Here is a 17,506-nt window from a genome sequence, read left to right as displayed (position 1 = left end):
ACAAGTAACAACCGTCCAAATAAGCCGAGTATTGGTAAAAAGGTTGTTTCTAATAACCTCAATTCAATGACACTGAGGAAGCCTGACTTACCGTATGTGCAAAAGCAAACAGTAATGAAAATGTCATTTGCATGAAGGAGAATGCATCTCTTTACTGATTTGTTATTGAAAAATGTGCAAAAGCAAAGTAGAAGCATCTCAACAAATCATACAACAAAAATACAGTTTCATCCATAAGGGTTTATGCAGCTCTAAAACTTTTAAGTACAGAAAGAACTGCTGGAAAACTACTTAATTAAGGACCATCAAAGACAAGCGACCGAACATGCATTAATCGCCATGTTAAATTACAAAAATCCCACTTCATCCATTTCATCATCATCCTCTTCGTCGTCCCCCCATCCCATGAGTTCGAAACCTGGATGGTGGTTCTGTAAAAAGAACTCCACAATGCCAGCATCAACCACAAGGTCATCTGATAGTGTTGGAGGAACATTTGAGTCTTGATGACTTCCATTAGTCAAGCTTTGCAACATGCATCCAAAAACATCTCGATTGTACTTCAACACAAATTCTTGAGACGGCTCTAGGACCTCTATGTCGAATGCAGGGCCCAGAGGTCGCCCTACAACTCTCACATGACTAACACTGCACATAAGAATGAAATATCGTCAAAATCACATATATGAGTATAGCCAACCAGCCTTCTTATAAAACATCTACAATACAGTTTTTTCAGTCAGTAATGCAATGCAAGTCCAGTACAACAACTTGCTGATAGATAGAGCAGAAAATAGTAAGTAGACCTTTCGATCAAAGAGAGAAAAGATGAACACAAACCATATGTAAAACAAGTCGTCCATTTCTTGTCTCTGAACTCTGCCCAAAAGTTGAATCTGCAGATATCCACCAACGCAAAGCACAGGTTCTGGCAGGTTGAACCGCTGAAAGCATTTTTCCTGGCCATTAAAGTTTGATCTGTCAATTCTCCTCCGAATGCAAATTAGTCTATACACCCCTTTCAAGGACTTCAAGAACAAATTTGACTAGTTTTACTTTCAACAACTCTTTATCAGAACAAAGCCTATGACTACTCTCACCATCAGGAAACTTTTCCACCAAAAACATAGAAAACTGAGTAAATAAGATTAGCTTTTATAGGAAGAAAACTAAAGAAGTTAAAAAAACAAAACCTGTGTCATAGGGAATTCTTCAGAAGTATATGTCCATATAAACTTGTCATCAGCAGGCTGTTGCTGGGGCATTTTCAGGAGATCACTCTCATCCTTCGAGGATTTGGGGTGCCCTAATCGAAATCGAACAGATTTTGCAGAATATATGGGCTTGCCAGGCTGGAAATAAGCTGAATTGGAAAAATTATGTATTAGTCAAGAGGACCAAATAAAGCTTCAGAAGCCTGTGAAACTCAAAACCTATGTTGCTCGGACTCTTTCAAACTGTCGACGGGTGCGTGTCGGATCCTCCAAATATAGTGTATTTTTGAAGGATCCGACACGGGTGCGGCATCATTTTTGGAGAGTCCGAGCAACTTAGCTCAAAACTGTAAATTTGAGGGGCATCTAATCCCCCAGGATGATAATAAAAGAGACTGAAAGGAAGCTTAATCACCTTCAAAAGGTTGCATAAAAACTTCGGTGATCACACATAGATCAGCTTTCAATTTGTAAATTAGTGTCTCGGGGGCATTCGGATCACTGTGTCCTTTACTTGACCAGTAGGAAGGTCTATTCAGATATTTGTCCATCGGGATTAAGGTATTGACAATACTTTCATCTGGATAATTGTCCGTGCTGGAAGCACTGACTGCATAGCCTATGCAATCGTTTCGACATGACTTTGATGATTCAATAGCTTGAAGTAGAGAAGAATAAACTTCATGGTCTCTTTTTAGAGTCTCCCAGTTGGAATTGCTAGACCCAGCGTCTTTTGCTTCTGATGCACTCAAATCTAGTTCTGTTATCCGGGCAATCCTAGAAAGCTGCTGAAACCTTCCCACACTGTTTGTTCTTCCAAATGGTAACAAACTTTCAAGGATAAAAACTGGCATGCCAAGATTTCTCGAAGAAAGGCTTAATGTAGCCAATTTCTTCTGAAAGTGATTGTAAAGTTCCTAGAAATTGATGCTACATCGTCAAGCCAAAAAGGCAGCTAAGTCAGATAACGGCAGTACTGAGTAAAGTGCCAACATCAAAATAACTTAATTGCATTGCACACCACTCAGAAGAAAAATATAATTTTCAAAATAGTAGCTTATCAAAAGAGTAGAAGAAATACAAACAAGTAGTTAACTACTTTACAACATGCAACTGGGCAAGCTCCACTCAACTAGATAGCTCAGGTACTATATTCGAGGATAAGCAAACAAGGCCAAGTATGGTATCACATCACAAGATGATACTTCTAGATAGTCATCACTATATCAAATATTAACTATACAAGCGATGACATTTGTGTTCAAAGCCAAATTAATGTTGTTCTTTTAAAAAAAAACAATGTTACTTTTTAGTGTTTCAGGACGAACAATAGTCCCATGCATGCCCAAAAGCTGAACCTACCCTTTCAGTTGTTGAAAAATGCATTCTGTCCCCAAAGGTTTCTTTTTAAGAAATTGTGGAATGTCTATTTCCTTCATCCAATGAAATTATTTAAAGATATATTTCAGAGGGCCAAAGATGTAGTCGGATTGAATTTAGTTTCACCATATGAAAGTTCCCAAATGTTTAAGAGCTTTGGTGAAAGTTCTCCAATTATTCACAAAACAACCACAGAACAAATTCTCCTATAACTAAATCCAAGCAGTCGGTACGTTTTGCCCCAAAAAAAAAACGAATCCTAACCACATTTGAAACTGAATTTCACTTGACGGTGAGAGTTGATCACTAATCATCCTACAAATATGCATGCATTCAACTACTCAAGGACTGAGACAACTAACATCCATTAATTCATCAAATTCACTGAGATAATAACGATGTGTTCTCTATACTTCGGCACAAGTAACTTAGCAAATTATCCGACAAGCTCCTTCATTTGACCTCTCCTTGCATTTCTTAGAATTATGCTAAACTATTTAAGAAATTCTTTTAGTCAACTTCCTTCTACTTATTTAGTTCTTAACTTTTTCCATATGGCAGGAAAAATAATGAATGATGTGTTCTCTATGCATCCGGATGCAAATAATTCAGCGAATCATCCAACAGTTTGCCTCACTGGACTTCTCATGCATGTCCTGCAATCACGAAACGCCAGGTAGAAACAAAAAATAGCAATAATTAGGGCAAAGTTTAATCTTAATTGTTGAAACTCAATAAATCGGACAGTGTTTCTCATCGCAGACATCACTTCATTGTGTGATTGGTATTGAACACTTCCATGAAATCAACCAAATCTGATTATGATTCAGTTTGCACACACTCAAAAGGATCCATCTCTCCTTTCATCTTTCCAAGACTTCACTTATTTTGTACTCATTCCGGATATTTATCAAGGCATATTCAAATTGAGGATAGAGACTCATTGCTTAATAATTCTAGATGCCAATAAAGTAGTTATGAGTCTTTATGCACACTAATCACATGATGTAACGGGATAAAGTATACCAAGTATATGAAACAAGAGTAGAAGAGTCTTGTAATGGAAACAAAGGAAAACTCTGCGGTTTATGAAATTTTAACAACACGAGAAATGATAACCAGTATAACCCCACAAAATGGGGTCTGGGAGTTAAGAGAATATGCAGACCTTACCTCTACCTCAAGGGTAGAGAGGTTGTTTCCGATATATCCTCGGCTCAAGAAACATCCAAAGCAGTCCAGAAAAAAAGTAGCAGCCGTACAGGAAATAGCAGATAGTAACAAAAACAGCAGGTAGTACCAGGACAGTAACTACAAAAAATAATATGATAGTTGAAGTACAAGCAACAACAAAAATTGAAGGACAAGAAACTACCGGGGCAACACTACAACTACTGTTATTAAGGAAGACAGAAACCCTGATTAGCCTACCAAATTGGCGCCAACGGCGTGAAACAGAGCCAGCACGGACCACATCAGCTGGATCATTCAAACGCATCATAATGTCCAGAGACACGTCAGTGTCCAGCCATTGCATGAAATCAAAACGTGTCTCCATGGCACAACCAAAAGTGTAATCCCCTAGATAATTTCAAAGTCCCAGAACCTGAAATCGTCAACAAACACAAACAAAATGATGCAATAAGCAAAAAAATCTTTAAAAAGAGAGGGAAGTAAACAACAAGGTTATCAGCACTAAGATAGGGAATTCAGAGTAAAAATAGCAAACATATCCCCAAATAAGATAAATATATGAACTTAGATACCAACTTATACTTGTTCTTTGGGTTTCAAAATGGATCATGTAAAATGTCTTCTCTTAAGAAACTTGCAGAGAATGAAAGTTTTACATTAAGTCCATCAATTAACTACACCTCAAAACCAAATTACTCAAAGTCGTCTATTTGAATCTTCTATATCCAGCCCCCTCTGTTTCAGGTCCTCTCGTTAAGTCAATTCTCACATAAAAATCTCATCTTTCACAAAATTCACATTTTTTTTTTCCAATTGACAAAAAACAAAAAGATAAAGATATAAGAGAAGGCCACATACCAATTCAAATGAGAGGTAAAGTAGAAAAGAGGCAAGAACAATAAACATAGATAGATTTAACAATCTGGGGCGCAAAAAAAAAGTAGCATACAACTCGAGAACAATCTAAAATTCTGGGATTAACCTAATAAATTCAAGAATGCATTGAACAAAAATGTAAACCAACAGAAAGAGTGGAGAAAGAAGAAACTTTGTACCTTGTGAATTGAAGAAAGAGAAGAAAACCCTAGAAAGAAGAGCAGAAATAAATGCATAAAGAAATCTAGAAATGGAAACTATTGAGGACAGATAAAATCATTACAATGACCCAATAGATTTATCTGAAGCTTCCAAATTTAATTGGTGGATGAAATTACTTCTACAGTTTTGTTCAAACAGGGAAGAACACGCTAGAATTTGGTCTGCATTTTTTTAAATTAATAAATTTTATCGATTTGGTTGCTGGGCCGCTTATAATGTAGATCTATTTGTGCAGAACATGATGAGATGATAGAAAAAGTACAACTCTTTGCCGCATACAAAATACTTAGGCAAATATTTTAGAAAAATATTATCTTTAATTAAATAAATTTTGTAGGAATAAGTTATTTATATTTTATTTATTTTCTAATATAATTCATTATGCTTGTTATTAGGGGGTTGCATAGTTTGGGTCAAACAAAAAGCAAAAAATTACTAACTTTTTTGGATATTTGGTTTAGATTTTTGAATTGTGAATTGAATTTTATTTTAAAATTTATGAATTTCGAATTGAATATTAAATTTAGTATTTCGGATACCTTCAAAAATTTGAGAATTTATGTTTAATAAAATAATCAGTCATATTCAAATCGTATGTATTCAATGCTAGATCCAACACATAATTAATGTGGAAGACAAGGTAACCTTAATTCTTGTTAACTATAGAAAGTTATGCATTTCAAGGAACAAATGATTAGATTGAAAGTATTGAGGTTGTTACTAATTGTTATGATCTGTTTTAAAAGATCAAAAATTAAAAATCAATTCAAAACTATCCAAATTATTATTCCAAAATTGATTTGTCTCGCTTGATATAAGTTTTATGGGAATAAAATTATGTAGTACAACATAATACTACATAATTTGTCATGCCTCAAAAATATAAACTTATGTCATCCGATTTTTTTAAATTATTTTGATGTCATAAATTAAAATATTAAAAAATAATAATTAAAAACTATATATTTAATCCGTAAAAATTAAATACCACATCAAAATATAGATATTTGCGCGAATGACCAGAGAAATAACAGAACACCTGCCTCATAAGTCACCTTTACATAATTTGTTGAAATATGTTGCTATCTTAACGGACATTTAAAAATAGGTATGTAAAATTTTAATAATTTTTTGAAAAATTAAGAAGTAATTTAGATGTAACTTCTTATATATGTACTCTAGTATATCATGCAAATAATAAGAATGTACTTAGATTTTGAAATTGCATCACTTGGACCTTTATTTTTTAGAATTTTGCTGATAAAAATTCGAACTTTAGTGCACTATACTAGAATTTTACATGCAAGAATTCTCAAGTTTGGAACACAATTATGAAATTAAAGTTCGGGAAATTTCCTCCTTTAAAAATTTTTCAATTATGTATTTTAATTTTTTTTTGTTTTTGACGAGAAATATTAGTGTTAAGTAGTTTAAAATAATTTCTAATTTGTATTTTAAATGCAACTTATATAATTGAATATACCTAAAAGTTTATGATCTTTTCAGAAAGAATCAAACCTACAAGTTTGTCTTTGGTATACTTCAGTAGCTTTGAAAATCTTTAGCCACAAATAACGAACTTTATTAAGCAGTGTAATAAAAAATAATATAAGATTAATTAATGAACACGTTGAGTTTTTTTGGTATTCGAAATCTACTTACCAATTAATTCGTGTAGAGATTGAGAAGGACCTGAAAATTAATCCACATTTTTGCTGCGATTGCGAAAATCCTAATTTATTTATTTTTTCTATTTTCAAAACTCGAACCAAAATTATGTTTATTTTTCTGTCTTGCATCCGATTTATGTAAGGTTTAGAATGTGTAGGCTGATAATTTGTAATTGGTAGGAAATTTCCTTCGACAACAACATGACTTTCATAATCTTGCATCCCAAATGACCCTGTCTATTCCCTTGAGTCTTGACAACAACACAAGTCTAAAAATTTGACAATTTAATTTTGAATAATGATTGATTTGATGTGAATTGTGATCGTATTGTTGTATTATTTTTTTATAGTGTTAAAAATATTTCTCTATTTAACTAACTAAATATAGATATATTTCGATCTGCTATATGACATAGCAAGTAGTCTCGTAGGAGAATGAGATTGTTAATAAAAAGCTCTCAATCAGCCACATAAATAACATAACAAGTGGTCTCAAACTGAACATAGGGTTCTAAATAAAAAATCTAGAGTGAACTTAGCGAGAATTTAGTGGTGTATTCCACTCATATTACAAGATCGGTTAAATTTAATTAATCAAATAAATGAGTGTTTTTAATATTGTCCATAGTTCATGGATAAAAGTAATAATTCACACATAGTTTAAGAGGTTTTCAATACTTCTATCATTATTTAATTATTATTTTTTTATCTTACCTTTTATATAATAGTTTTATGCCTCCTCTACAACTCTACTTTTTTTTTGTTGATTTAATCCTTTAAATTATTATGATACGTGACATTATATATGTTGGGATATATACTATTAACCATATGCTAAGATATAATATTTATTATAGAATAAATATTTATTCAGTTTTAATAGATCATATATTCGTTTATGGTGTTTGTTTACTTATATAGTAGATGACTCAGTATGTAGAGTTTTAGCTTATGCACAGAGGATTAAATCATCGATTCTTATAAGTATAAAGTTTTTGTTCACAATCTAGGATGGAAATTGGACATGCCATCGGGTACGATTGTAGCACAAGATTATATATAATTCTTATATAGTAGATGATTTAGTGTGTAGAGTTTTAGCTTATACACAGAGGATTAAATCATCGGTTCTTATAAGTATAAAGTTTTTTGTTCACAATCTAGGATGGAAATTGGACATGCCATCGGTACGATTGTAGAATAAGATTATATGTAATTTATCTTGATTGTGGGAACGGTATAGTTCCAACTTTTTGTGCTAGTGCATTTTGTATGTATTGAACGGGACCGAGTAGAGATAGTTACGTTGTTTTAGACTGACTGACAAAACATATTCTCTAAACTATTAAATGTACTTATATTCTTTATCCTGATATAACTATTATGATCTGTATATATTAACTATCGTTTTGATTTATTAAAAGGTGAGATTCTGAGATGGGTCAATATGCCTGTAGGTTGGATGATAATAATATATATTGGTGAAATAATAAGTTAGTTGATGGAATCCATGTCTCTTATAGGGATTGATTGATATGCCTTTTGAGAAACTTATAAGTTTTCATCGTGTCAAACCTTGCAAGTGGATTTATGAATCCGACACATGAAATAAGTTAAGTAGTGCTCTAAAGGAAATTAATCATTAAGTTAAATTCGTCAGTAATTTAATTTATTGATTAGTATTTGAAATCTTAACATGGGGAATTACATAAGTGTTTAATGGGGAATTACGAAATATAAATAGAGGAGTGCAATTACGAATTTCTAGTGGAATTATTTGTAATTTATTATGGTAAGAATAATTCAAATTAATTATTTGGAATTATTTCCATAATAGGAAGCCTCAGTAATTAATTTTGTGGTCCCTACCGTGCCTATATTTAACTAGAACTCAAAATCCTATTTCTAAAGGGAAAAGGGGAGACAGGCGTTAGTTTTTTTATAAGAAAACTAACGTGTATTTTTCGGTTAAAAAACAAAAAGAAAAATAGACTGTGTTTTGTTCTCCTCTTTGGATTGGGAAGAAATCTCTATAAATAGAGATTCTCCTAACCTAGAAAAAGATTGATTAGTTTTCTATTCATACTTACCCACCCAAGTATTGAGAGAGTTCGGATGTGAACTTGGGATCAGTGTAGAAGACCATAGTTGTTGGCTGTCTTGTGGATTCGCTTGAAGATTTGTCTAAACTTGGGGATTCGCTTGAAGGTATCTGCTCACACTTCAAGAGGTATTTATCGAATTAAATTCCAGCAAATTTATGTGTTCTAGCATAAACGGTATTGGTTGTCTATTATTCATGTAAGCAGTTTGATCCTGATATGCTTCCGTTGTGCATATAGTTTTCCAACAATTGGTATCAGAGCCACGCTTGCATCTAAATAGATAATCTAATTTAGTTATACATATGATCAATTATGCATATGACTCGGTTTTTATTCGTTTATAACGTATAAGAAGAAAACAAGTTTAATATGATTCGTGTCCTCTATTGGGGTGGTAATTCTGTTTGCCGCCGAGGGAGGTCTTGATTTGTGTTTTGATAACTTGAATTTGTTTGAATTGTGCCTGTAAACACAGTGACCTTGAATAGTTTATTATATTTCTTGTGGGGATTAATTAAAGGTCATCTTTTTTCTTTTGGCTAATTGAGTGATTTTGATCTTAAAGGAATTAATTAAAAAGGTGTCTTTTGAAAAATCGATAGCACCTTTAGGTTCTGCAAAATTGCTAACTCCTTGGTCTATTTCTTTTAATTTCAAAAGGAAGTTTAGTGGGCCACTTGGCTTGCTTGCATAAAGAAAAGGAGATTAATTAAAAAACATGCAAATTTTTTTCAAGTGGGTTGGTGATTGGCTGTGATTTGTGACAATTGAATGGGAATTTTGTTGCCTAGTTATTACGGGCCGATTATTTATTCTCTTAGGCTACAAAATTGACTTTATTGTCATTTGTTTTAAGAGCGACAAATCTAATGCAATAATCGTTCCTTCATGATTTAATTATATGGGCATTATTATTTCGTTACTCACGTTATATAATATTGTATAATTAAGAATTTATGATTAGTAACTATTAACTGTTAAAGTGGTTTATTTATTTGAATTCATTGAAAAGTCTTAAAGTATTATATATACAAAATTATGTCAATACATGAATTGAGAATTATGATTAATAAATAGGATTTACAAAAGTGATCTATTTATTTGAGTCATTATAATATCCTCAATGTTTCATGTATAAATTGTCCTAAGTGAATACTAGTGGTAAACTTGAATGGAGATTTACCTTAGATACTAGTGAAAACTAATTCATGAGAAGAGATATTAAAGGTTTTCACCGGTCTAAAAAGGGAGAAATATAATATCTTGGATTCTCAAAGTGTATTAATCGAAAGGACAATTTGCGATAAAAAGGCGTTGTGTGTTTTAGTCAAAGGAAGGACACAATGTATGTCTTGTGCTCATGAGATAATTATTAAAAGAGAATGAAAAATTGAATCATGTTATTTTAATCTTTAACTATGCCTAAAACGGTTATTTTTCAAACTTGGTCATAGTTTAGGTGGTCATGAATTTTATGATCTCTGATTGACTTGAAATTTGATGGTTCCATCGAAAATCGTTTAGATGGGTTTAGGTAGTTTGTAGGATTAAAATTTGATTTGAATATGATAAGATCATTCTTTATGTTAATTATGTTTATGTTAAATTTGAAACATGATTACACATGGTTATTTAACATGAATTGATATGTGATAAGAATGTATATCATATTGTTTTAATTCCTAAAGATACTTAAATTACTTGAATTTGAATTTGGTCATAGCTTTGGAAATAAAGATTCTTTATATGCTCCAATTGACCTGAAATTTGGTAAGTTCATTGATAACGGCCTAGTAAGAAGTACTCATTGTTATGTGGCTATGTTTCTTTGAGGTAGTTAAAATGATTTTCAAGTTGTTCTTTCGAATTAAAATATTGATTTAGTATCAATCAATCCTTTATATATGTTTTATTTATGTTAAATGTGATGCATGATTACACATGATGAGTTAACATGAATTGATATATGATAAGGATATAGATCTGATTTTTTTCCTGAAATCTATTGAATCTGAATTTGATCATAGCTTTGGAGATAAATATTATTTTTGAACTCTGATTGATCAGAAATTCGGTAGATTCATCAGAAGCGATCAAATTTAAAATACTCATTGTTATGCAGTGTTTTGGTAATTTGAGGTCGTCCAAATGGTGTTTTTAGATAATTTTTGTATCTTGAAAATTAATTTTATCGAAAAAATTACTCGACTATGATATAGTGGTGATAGAGTTTGTTCTCTATGGTCGTCATGACTAAATTTTACTGAAGTATTAAGTTCATGTGTTGGCTTAGACCTTCCTCCATATCGGATGAAATTAATACAAGTCATTAAAGTTTAATCTCTAGTTTTGATTATTTCTATTGACTCTCCTAAACTGAGTAATATTTGATTTGATCAATGGATCTAGGGATAATGATATTCACTTGACTTAAATTAACATATACTCTCCATCTAAGTTAGCTTTTGTTCTAAATTTGTTGAAGTGAATATTTGACACCACATATGTATGTTGCATGAGTAGTCATTTTTTCATCAAAATTTATTGTTCAAGATGCATGGATATCTATGAGGTGTGTTTTGAATTTTTGTATTCAATGCATTCATAAACATGTTGATTTTTGGAAAATAGTATTCAGATAAAGTAAAGAGTTTCTTAGAATTTTGTTCTTGGTTCTTGATTTGTGTATATATTTCACAAATGATGATATGTTTGAACTCTATTTTGACCATATAACGTTTTCAAAAAAATTGATCATAGTTTTGGAATTCGAAAAAAAAAATCTGATTGATCTGAAATTTGGTAGATTCATAAGAACGGCCTAGTAAGAAATTAATTTTTTTTTTGAATCGTTATATGAGTTTTTGGTCATATTTGATTAAATAGTAGTGAAGTATTAGTTTTATGTGCTGGCTTAGACCTTCCTCCCTATCGAATGAAATTGATACAAGTCACTATGTATTTAATCGTCTAGTTTTGATAATCTGTATTAACTCTCCTAAACTGAGTAATATAAGATTGGATCAATGTAACTAGAGGATTTTCACTTGACTTAAACTAACAGTAGACTCTCCATCTGAGTTAGGTCTGTATAAGTTTATGGAGTAAATAATCGGTCATTGTACATGTGTATTACATGAGTAGTTCTCCAATCCCATCGATTGGCTATTCGAGATGCATGGATATATATGTATAAATGATCCCTGAATTTTGTTATTTGGGATTATTCGAAATATTATGATCTATTTAATGTATTATATCTCATATTCTCAATAGATTTTACGCCCACTTAGTACTACTTAAGCTTTTCTTTTGGTAGAGATAAGATATTAATTCAAAGAATGCATTGTACATGTACCTTATGTTAGAAAGGATTATTTTCAGTTTCTAACTAGATAAGAGATGAATATTTGATATATTTGTTTGTAACTCTCCTATCATTGAGTTTGATGAATATTTCATTTCTTGTGGTATATAGATGCGTATTTTTTTTTATTAGTATTATCTCTCATAAATTGAATTTTATTAATCTATCTCATAAGAGAAAGTATCTTTTAAATTGAATGAAACTTATTGTACACTGGCGTGTAAGTTATTTATTTTGAATAGAACTTCGAGGTTGGTTAATGGATGGACATAATGGTTCGTTGAAAGCGAAGTCACTACCAACATGTGAGTTCTGTTTAGAAGGAAAAATAACCAAGAGACCATTCCTCTTAAAAGGGAAAAAATGGTAGTGATAAGTTAGAATTATTCTATTTTGATTTGTGAGGTAAATGAACATTCAGGCAAGAGGTGAATTTGAGTATTCTGAGATTTCCACAAATGGTTACTCATGATATGAATATATATTTTTGATGCTTTATTAGTCTGAATGTCTTGACAAACCGATCAAAATATTTAAGACTAAAAATGACATCATGAAAAATATATAAAGTCATTGCAATCTGATTGTAGTGATGTAAACCTCTCTACAAAGCTCATGAGTCACTTATCTTATAGAATAATTGCATTTCAATTGTCTACACCAAACACTCTCTAATAGATTGGTGTAGAAGAGAAAAGAAGTAGACTCTTATGAAGATGATAAGATTAATTATTGACTTATTATTAGTTATTTTGTTTCTATTGGGATAGGTTCTAATAACTATATATCACATTCTGAATTCAATTTCTTTCAAATCAGTACATTGAACAACTATAGAACTAGTTGGATTTGACGTAAGTCTAATCTATGACATGTTTAGATATAGGATTGTCCAACACATGTGTTGAGTGGGAGAATAAGAAAATTGAAATTAAGAATGGAATATGTGTGTTAATTGAATGTCCTGAAGAATGAAAGAAGGTTTATTATAATGTCCTAAAAGAAAATAAGGCAATTGTTAACACAACTGTCTGATTTCTAGAAAAGGATCATTTAGTAAACCATGTTCCTAGAAGTAAACTAGTTTTACAGGAATTGAACAAAGAAATAACAAATAAGTCAATTGTAAATTCAGACGCTCAAAAACATCTAATCGGTATGTCAGAAATGACGTTCCATTGCATTTAAGTACGTAGTGGGAGAAACGTTACTAGACATAAGAAAACTACTACCTTAAGTAGTGGGAGTGATGTTGAGCAAATGAACACTACATGAAAAGTTGTTAATATTTCAATATCGAAAGATTTTGAAGAAAATATTAAGATTCAATGAAATGAAAGTGTGATTATGTAGTAGTGCTTAGTCGTAGTGGGAGAATCATAATGAAGATTGATTTGTTTTTGTATATGTGAGAGAACTTTCATGATGGAACTCTTGAAAAGAAGTACACTCTTGTAGAGTTTCATGATAAGGTCCCTCAAGATCTAGTACAAAATCGATTTGTTACGACGATACACTACTAAACAAAATTGCATGAGAAAATAACTTGGTAAATTTATTTCGATAAGAAACAAATGAATGCCTGTGAAAGTTGTAAATGCATAGTTAAGAGTCTAAGTGGGAGATTGTTAGGGTATATACTATTAATCATGTGTTTAGACATAGTATTCTAACAATTTTCAAGATTAAATATCTAAGTATCGTGTCAAACCTTGCAAGTGAATTTATGAATCCGACACATGAAATAAGTTAAGTAGTGCTCTAAAGGAAATTAATCATTAAGTTAAATTCGTCAGTAATTTAATTTATTGATTAGTATCTGAAATCTTAACATGGGAATTACATAAGTGTTTAATGGGGAATTACGAAATATAAATAGAGGAGTGCAATTATGAATTTCTAGTGGAATGATTTGTAATTTATCATGGTAAAAATAATTCAAATTAATTATTTGAAATTATTTCCATAATAGGAAGCCTAGTAATTAATTATGTGGTCCCTACAGTGTTCATATTTAACTAGAACTCAGAATCTTATTTCTAAAAGGAAAAGGGTCCAATTCCAATAATGGTACGAAAAGGGGAGCCGGGCGTTAGTTTTCTTACAAAAAGAAAACTAGGGTGTATTTTTCGATTAAAAAACAAAAAGAAAAATAGACTGTGTTTTGTATGGGATCCGATCCGCGGATGTTGATCAGGTATGGGATCCCGTAGGGTCCGCAGGCGAGCGGGAATGTCTCCACCGTCGTGTACTCGCCGACAAAGACGACATTGCCTCCGTCGATCAGATTTTCCATCAGGCTATGATTTGGGAATCCGCGCTTTAGGGTTCCGTACGTGAAAATCAACCGTGAATCGCTTTTGGTGTCTCCTTCTGTGATCGCCATCATCCCTAACTGATTTTCCAGTAAAGTGAAGAAACTTTATTGTGACTTTTTCACGTTACATTGCTACCAACAATTTATAGCCTCTTATCTGAAAAGTCCCATATTAGAGATAAAACGCGCACTTAATCAATAGTGTTAGATGTAAAAAAATGTTATAATGGAAAAGTAGGTGAAATTGAATTAAAATCTCTATATTATTTATTTAATCGGTTAAAGTGTACTTTTCTTACTAAATATATTGGAGTAGTATAATTTTTCTTTTTAAAATATATTCTATTTCTAATAAAAAAAAAGTATTATTTTTGAAGAATCCTATCAACGAAGTCATTCTTGTCTAAATTGATGCTCCTTCGCTAGAAAATTATATTGTAACGTAGTGATATACTTGGCTCTTTTGCTTTTTAGCTTTTTTAGCGTATTCAATCTTTTTTATATTTCGATTCATCTACTGTTTGATAAGAGAAAACTGAAAAGTATCATCATCTAAGCTCAAAATCAGCTATTGTCTATCATTTGGTGGACTAAGGTACAAAAAAAACTGAAGCTCTAGGTGCTAAATAGAAACGACTAGAAAGCAGAAGGGACTTTTGAGGAGAAAACGGAGTATATACAAAACTAATGGCTGTAAAGCAATCAACAAGAAGTTAATTGTTTAGCTAAGCTACTAGGGCATATTAACACAGAATCAACGCACAGACCACCTTTTGTATGTGTACAATCTATCTGTGTCAATGAATATTTCATCTTTGTTGGAACAGTGGCATCCTTAACAACAAAATCTCCTACATGGTGCTGCATCCAAGTTCCTAAATTGTCCAGATAACACCGGGATGTCACACGACAATCATCCCCTGTTGTTAACTGAAACTGGACAGGTTTTAAGTCCCAGCCGTGAACATGCTCATAGCTACAGGCACGACGTTTGTGCCTCTTTGTCGCCTTACCAAGCTGGAGTCTGAAGAAGAGGCTATATGTCCCTTCTGGGAATTGGAACTCGAGATCCCCATCGACTTCAAGCCACCAGATTTGTTGAAGATAAGCTACAGTTTGGAATCTACATGAAGAATGAGAGTATTCAGTATAGAATCAGATGCATAATTGAACTTCAAAAGTCTACATTACTGGACAAGGGAAAGAGCAAACACATCACAAAATGTATGAAATGACTTCCTAAGCTAACAATTTAACAATACAGAAGTCTTCTTTTGGCTTTTACTTATTTCATACAACCACACAATTCCATATACTAATGAAATCAACCTATTCGAGGATTCACCCTCACATGTCAAAAGATAGGAATGAAACGCGACAACACCCCCCCTCCCTTGTTTTCTTTTTTCCCATAGGGCATTTGATTTTGTTACGATGTCTCTTTAATTGGCCACCCCAATTGATCATCAGGCCAGCTCAACTTCGTGAATTCCCTGAAGGAGCTGCTCTCATTAGGATGAAATCTCGAGGATTCACTCACTAGGAACTTGATCACCAGGCTCAACATCACTTGACCAATTTATACTGATCTTAGCTTAATAAGTGATCTTGCATTCTTAGAACTGTCAAAATCTCATTGTATCGATACAAAGACAGAGTTCAGATTGGGATGGAGTTACTATTTGAAATATGAAAAGGGTTTGATTCATTTCATAGTTCATACAATAGTATGGTAATGGTGGGTTGATTCATATAAAAAAAAAAGGATAAGTAATCCACTATAACATGTTAAACTTTAAAGTTTGTATATATGACTTAAATCCGAATTATAAATAACCTCACAATGAATTTAGTGGCCTTCTTTGAATTTTCCTTTCATATTAGGTGATTAGTTGGAATTCAAGCCTAAATATAATACTAGTCAATTATATTAATACCAAGGGAAGGAAACACTTGTTTGTAGTCATTTTTGTGGAGAAAAACCCCACCTTGATTCATCGGTCGGAATGTGATTCCAGTATCTGCGATCATCGATGCCGGTAATTGTCATTCCTTTAGATGAAATTGCCAAACAAACCCCTCCATTCTTCTTGTCAATCCATACTTGCTGTAACCAAAATTTAAAAAAAATCATCAATTCAAATCTCAAACTTGGCAGGGGAAGAGGTAATATAAAATGTTAAAAAAAAAGAAAAGAGACAGACCTTTGTGCCACCATCAAAGGACCTGGGAGAAGAAAGCTTAGCAAAAAGGTCCTTTTTACATAGGGCATCATCAACTTTGAGGGGAAGCAATTGTTGAAGAATATAGTTATAATTAGAGGGCAATTTGGGTTCCCAAATAAAATCAGCAGATGAAGCAGCATGAAACACCCTATTAATACGTGATAACTTGCAGATCTCAGGTGGATCAAGGTATGAAAGTAGAAGAGCAACACAAGCCTCTGGTATATCATCAAGCTTAGGCTTAAATGGCAGATAATTCAACCCATCATCACAATTTGTGTCAATGGAAGATACATTAGCACCCATATGATCAGAAAAAATCAAGAAACAGAGTAATGAAAAAAATGGTGGAGGTTTTTAGAGTCTCTCTCTATGTATTTATTTATGTCTGTATCTGGTGGAACAAGAAAAGAAATTGTGGATTTTGGTGTTTTTTAGAGAGAGAAAAAAGGCTTTTTGACTGTTGGTATGACGAGGAGGAGGAGGAGAGAAAAAGTATTCTTATCCACAACTATTTCAAATTAGGGGGTCGTTTATTCAATTAATCTCGATATTACTAAAGTTTATTTTCTTCGTTCTATATTACTTTATCCTTGTTTATAAGGCATATCCTTAAAAAAAGTTTTGATTAGAAGTATATTTTACTAAACTAACATTATTAATGATGATTTTGATTTTTAGATTTGATTAATTTCATTCATTTAATACTAAGAATAGTATGAGAAAAAGTAATAAACCCCTTTTAATTTGTTAAAATGAATCAGCAAAATGAAATATATGTTTTTAATATAAGAGCCACATAAATAAAACGAAGGAGTACATAATTCTAACTAGCAATCAAACAATTCCTCAGGGGTTGTTTGATAGTTGGTTAGATTTATGCAAGTATTACTAATCTATGAATTTCTATTTTACAGAAAATTATAACATAAATTA

The 17,506-nt window shown here is 32.1% G+C and overlaps 2 protein-coding genes across 2 annotated transcripts; both read right to left on the bottom strand.

The window, feature by feature from the left end:
• Positions 1-126: 126 nt before the first annotated feature.
• LOC102590149 (F-box protein At4g00755-like) lies at positions 127-5,073 on the bottom strand. The gene is made up of 8 exons (XM_015312551.1): positions 4,844-5,073; positions 4,026-4,200; positions 3,784-3,905; positions 3,227-3,250; positions 1,630-2,131; positions 1,194-1,363; positions 841-959; positions 127-648 (listed from the first exon to the last, which is right to left on the bottom strand). The coding sequence occupies exons 2-8, from the start codon at positions 4,150-4,152 to the stop codon at positions 348-350; spliced, it is 1,365 nt and encodes a 454-aa protein (XP_015168037.1). The 5' UTR covers positions 4,153-4,200; positions 4,844-5,073; the 3' UTR covers positions 127-347.
• Positions 5,074-14,974: 9,901 nt separating this feature from the next.
• Positions 14,975-17,086, bottom strand: LOC102589819 (F-box protein PP2-A13). Its single transcript, XM_006339401.2, has 3 exons — positions 16,550-17,086; positions 16,334-16,452; positions 14,975-15,468 (listed from the first exon to the last, which is right to left on the bottom strand). The coding sequence occupies exons 1-3, from the start codon at positions 16,874-16,876 to the stop codon at positions 15,048-15,050; spliced, it is 867 nt and encodes a 288-aa protein (XP_006339463.1). The 5' UTR covers positions 16,877-17,086; the 3' UTR covers positions 14,975-15,047.
• Positions 17,087-17,506: the final 420 nt, after the last annotated feature.

Source organism: Solanum tuberosum, unplaced genomic scaffold (genome assembly GCF_000226075.1).
Source record: "Solanum tuberosum cultivar DM 1-3 516 R44 unplaced genomic scaffold, SolTub_3.0 scf00010, whole genome shotgun sequence".
Lineage (NCBI taxonomy): Eukaryota > Viridiplantae > Streptophyta > Magnoliopsida > Solanales > Solanaceae > Solanum > Solanum tuberosum.
Note: the sequence above shows the minus strand (reverse complement) of the source record. Positions and strands in the feature narration are given on the sequence as shown.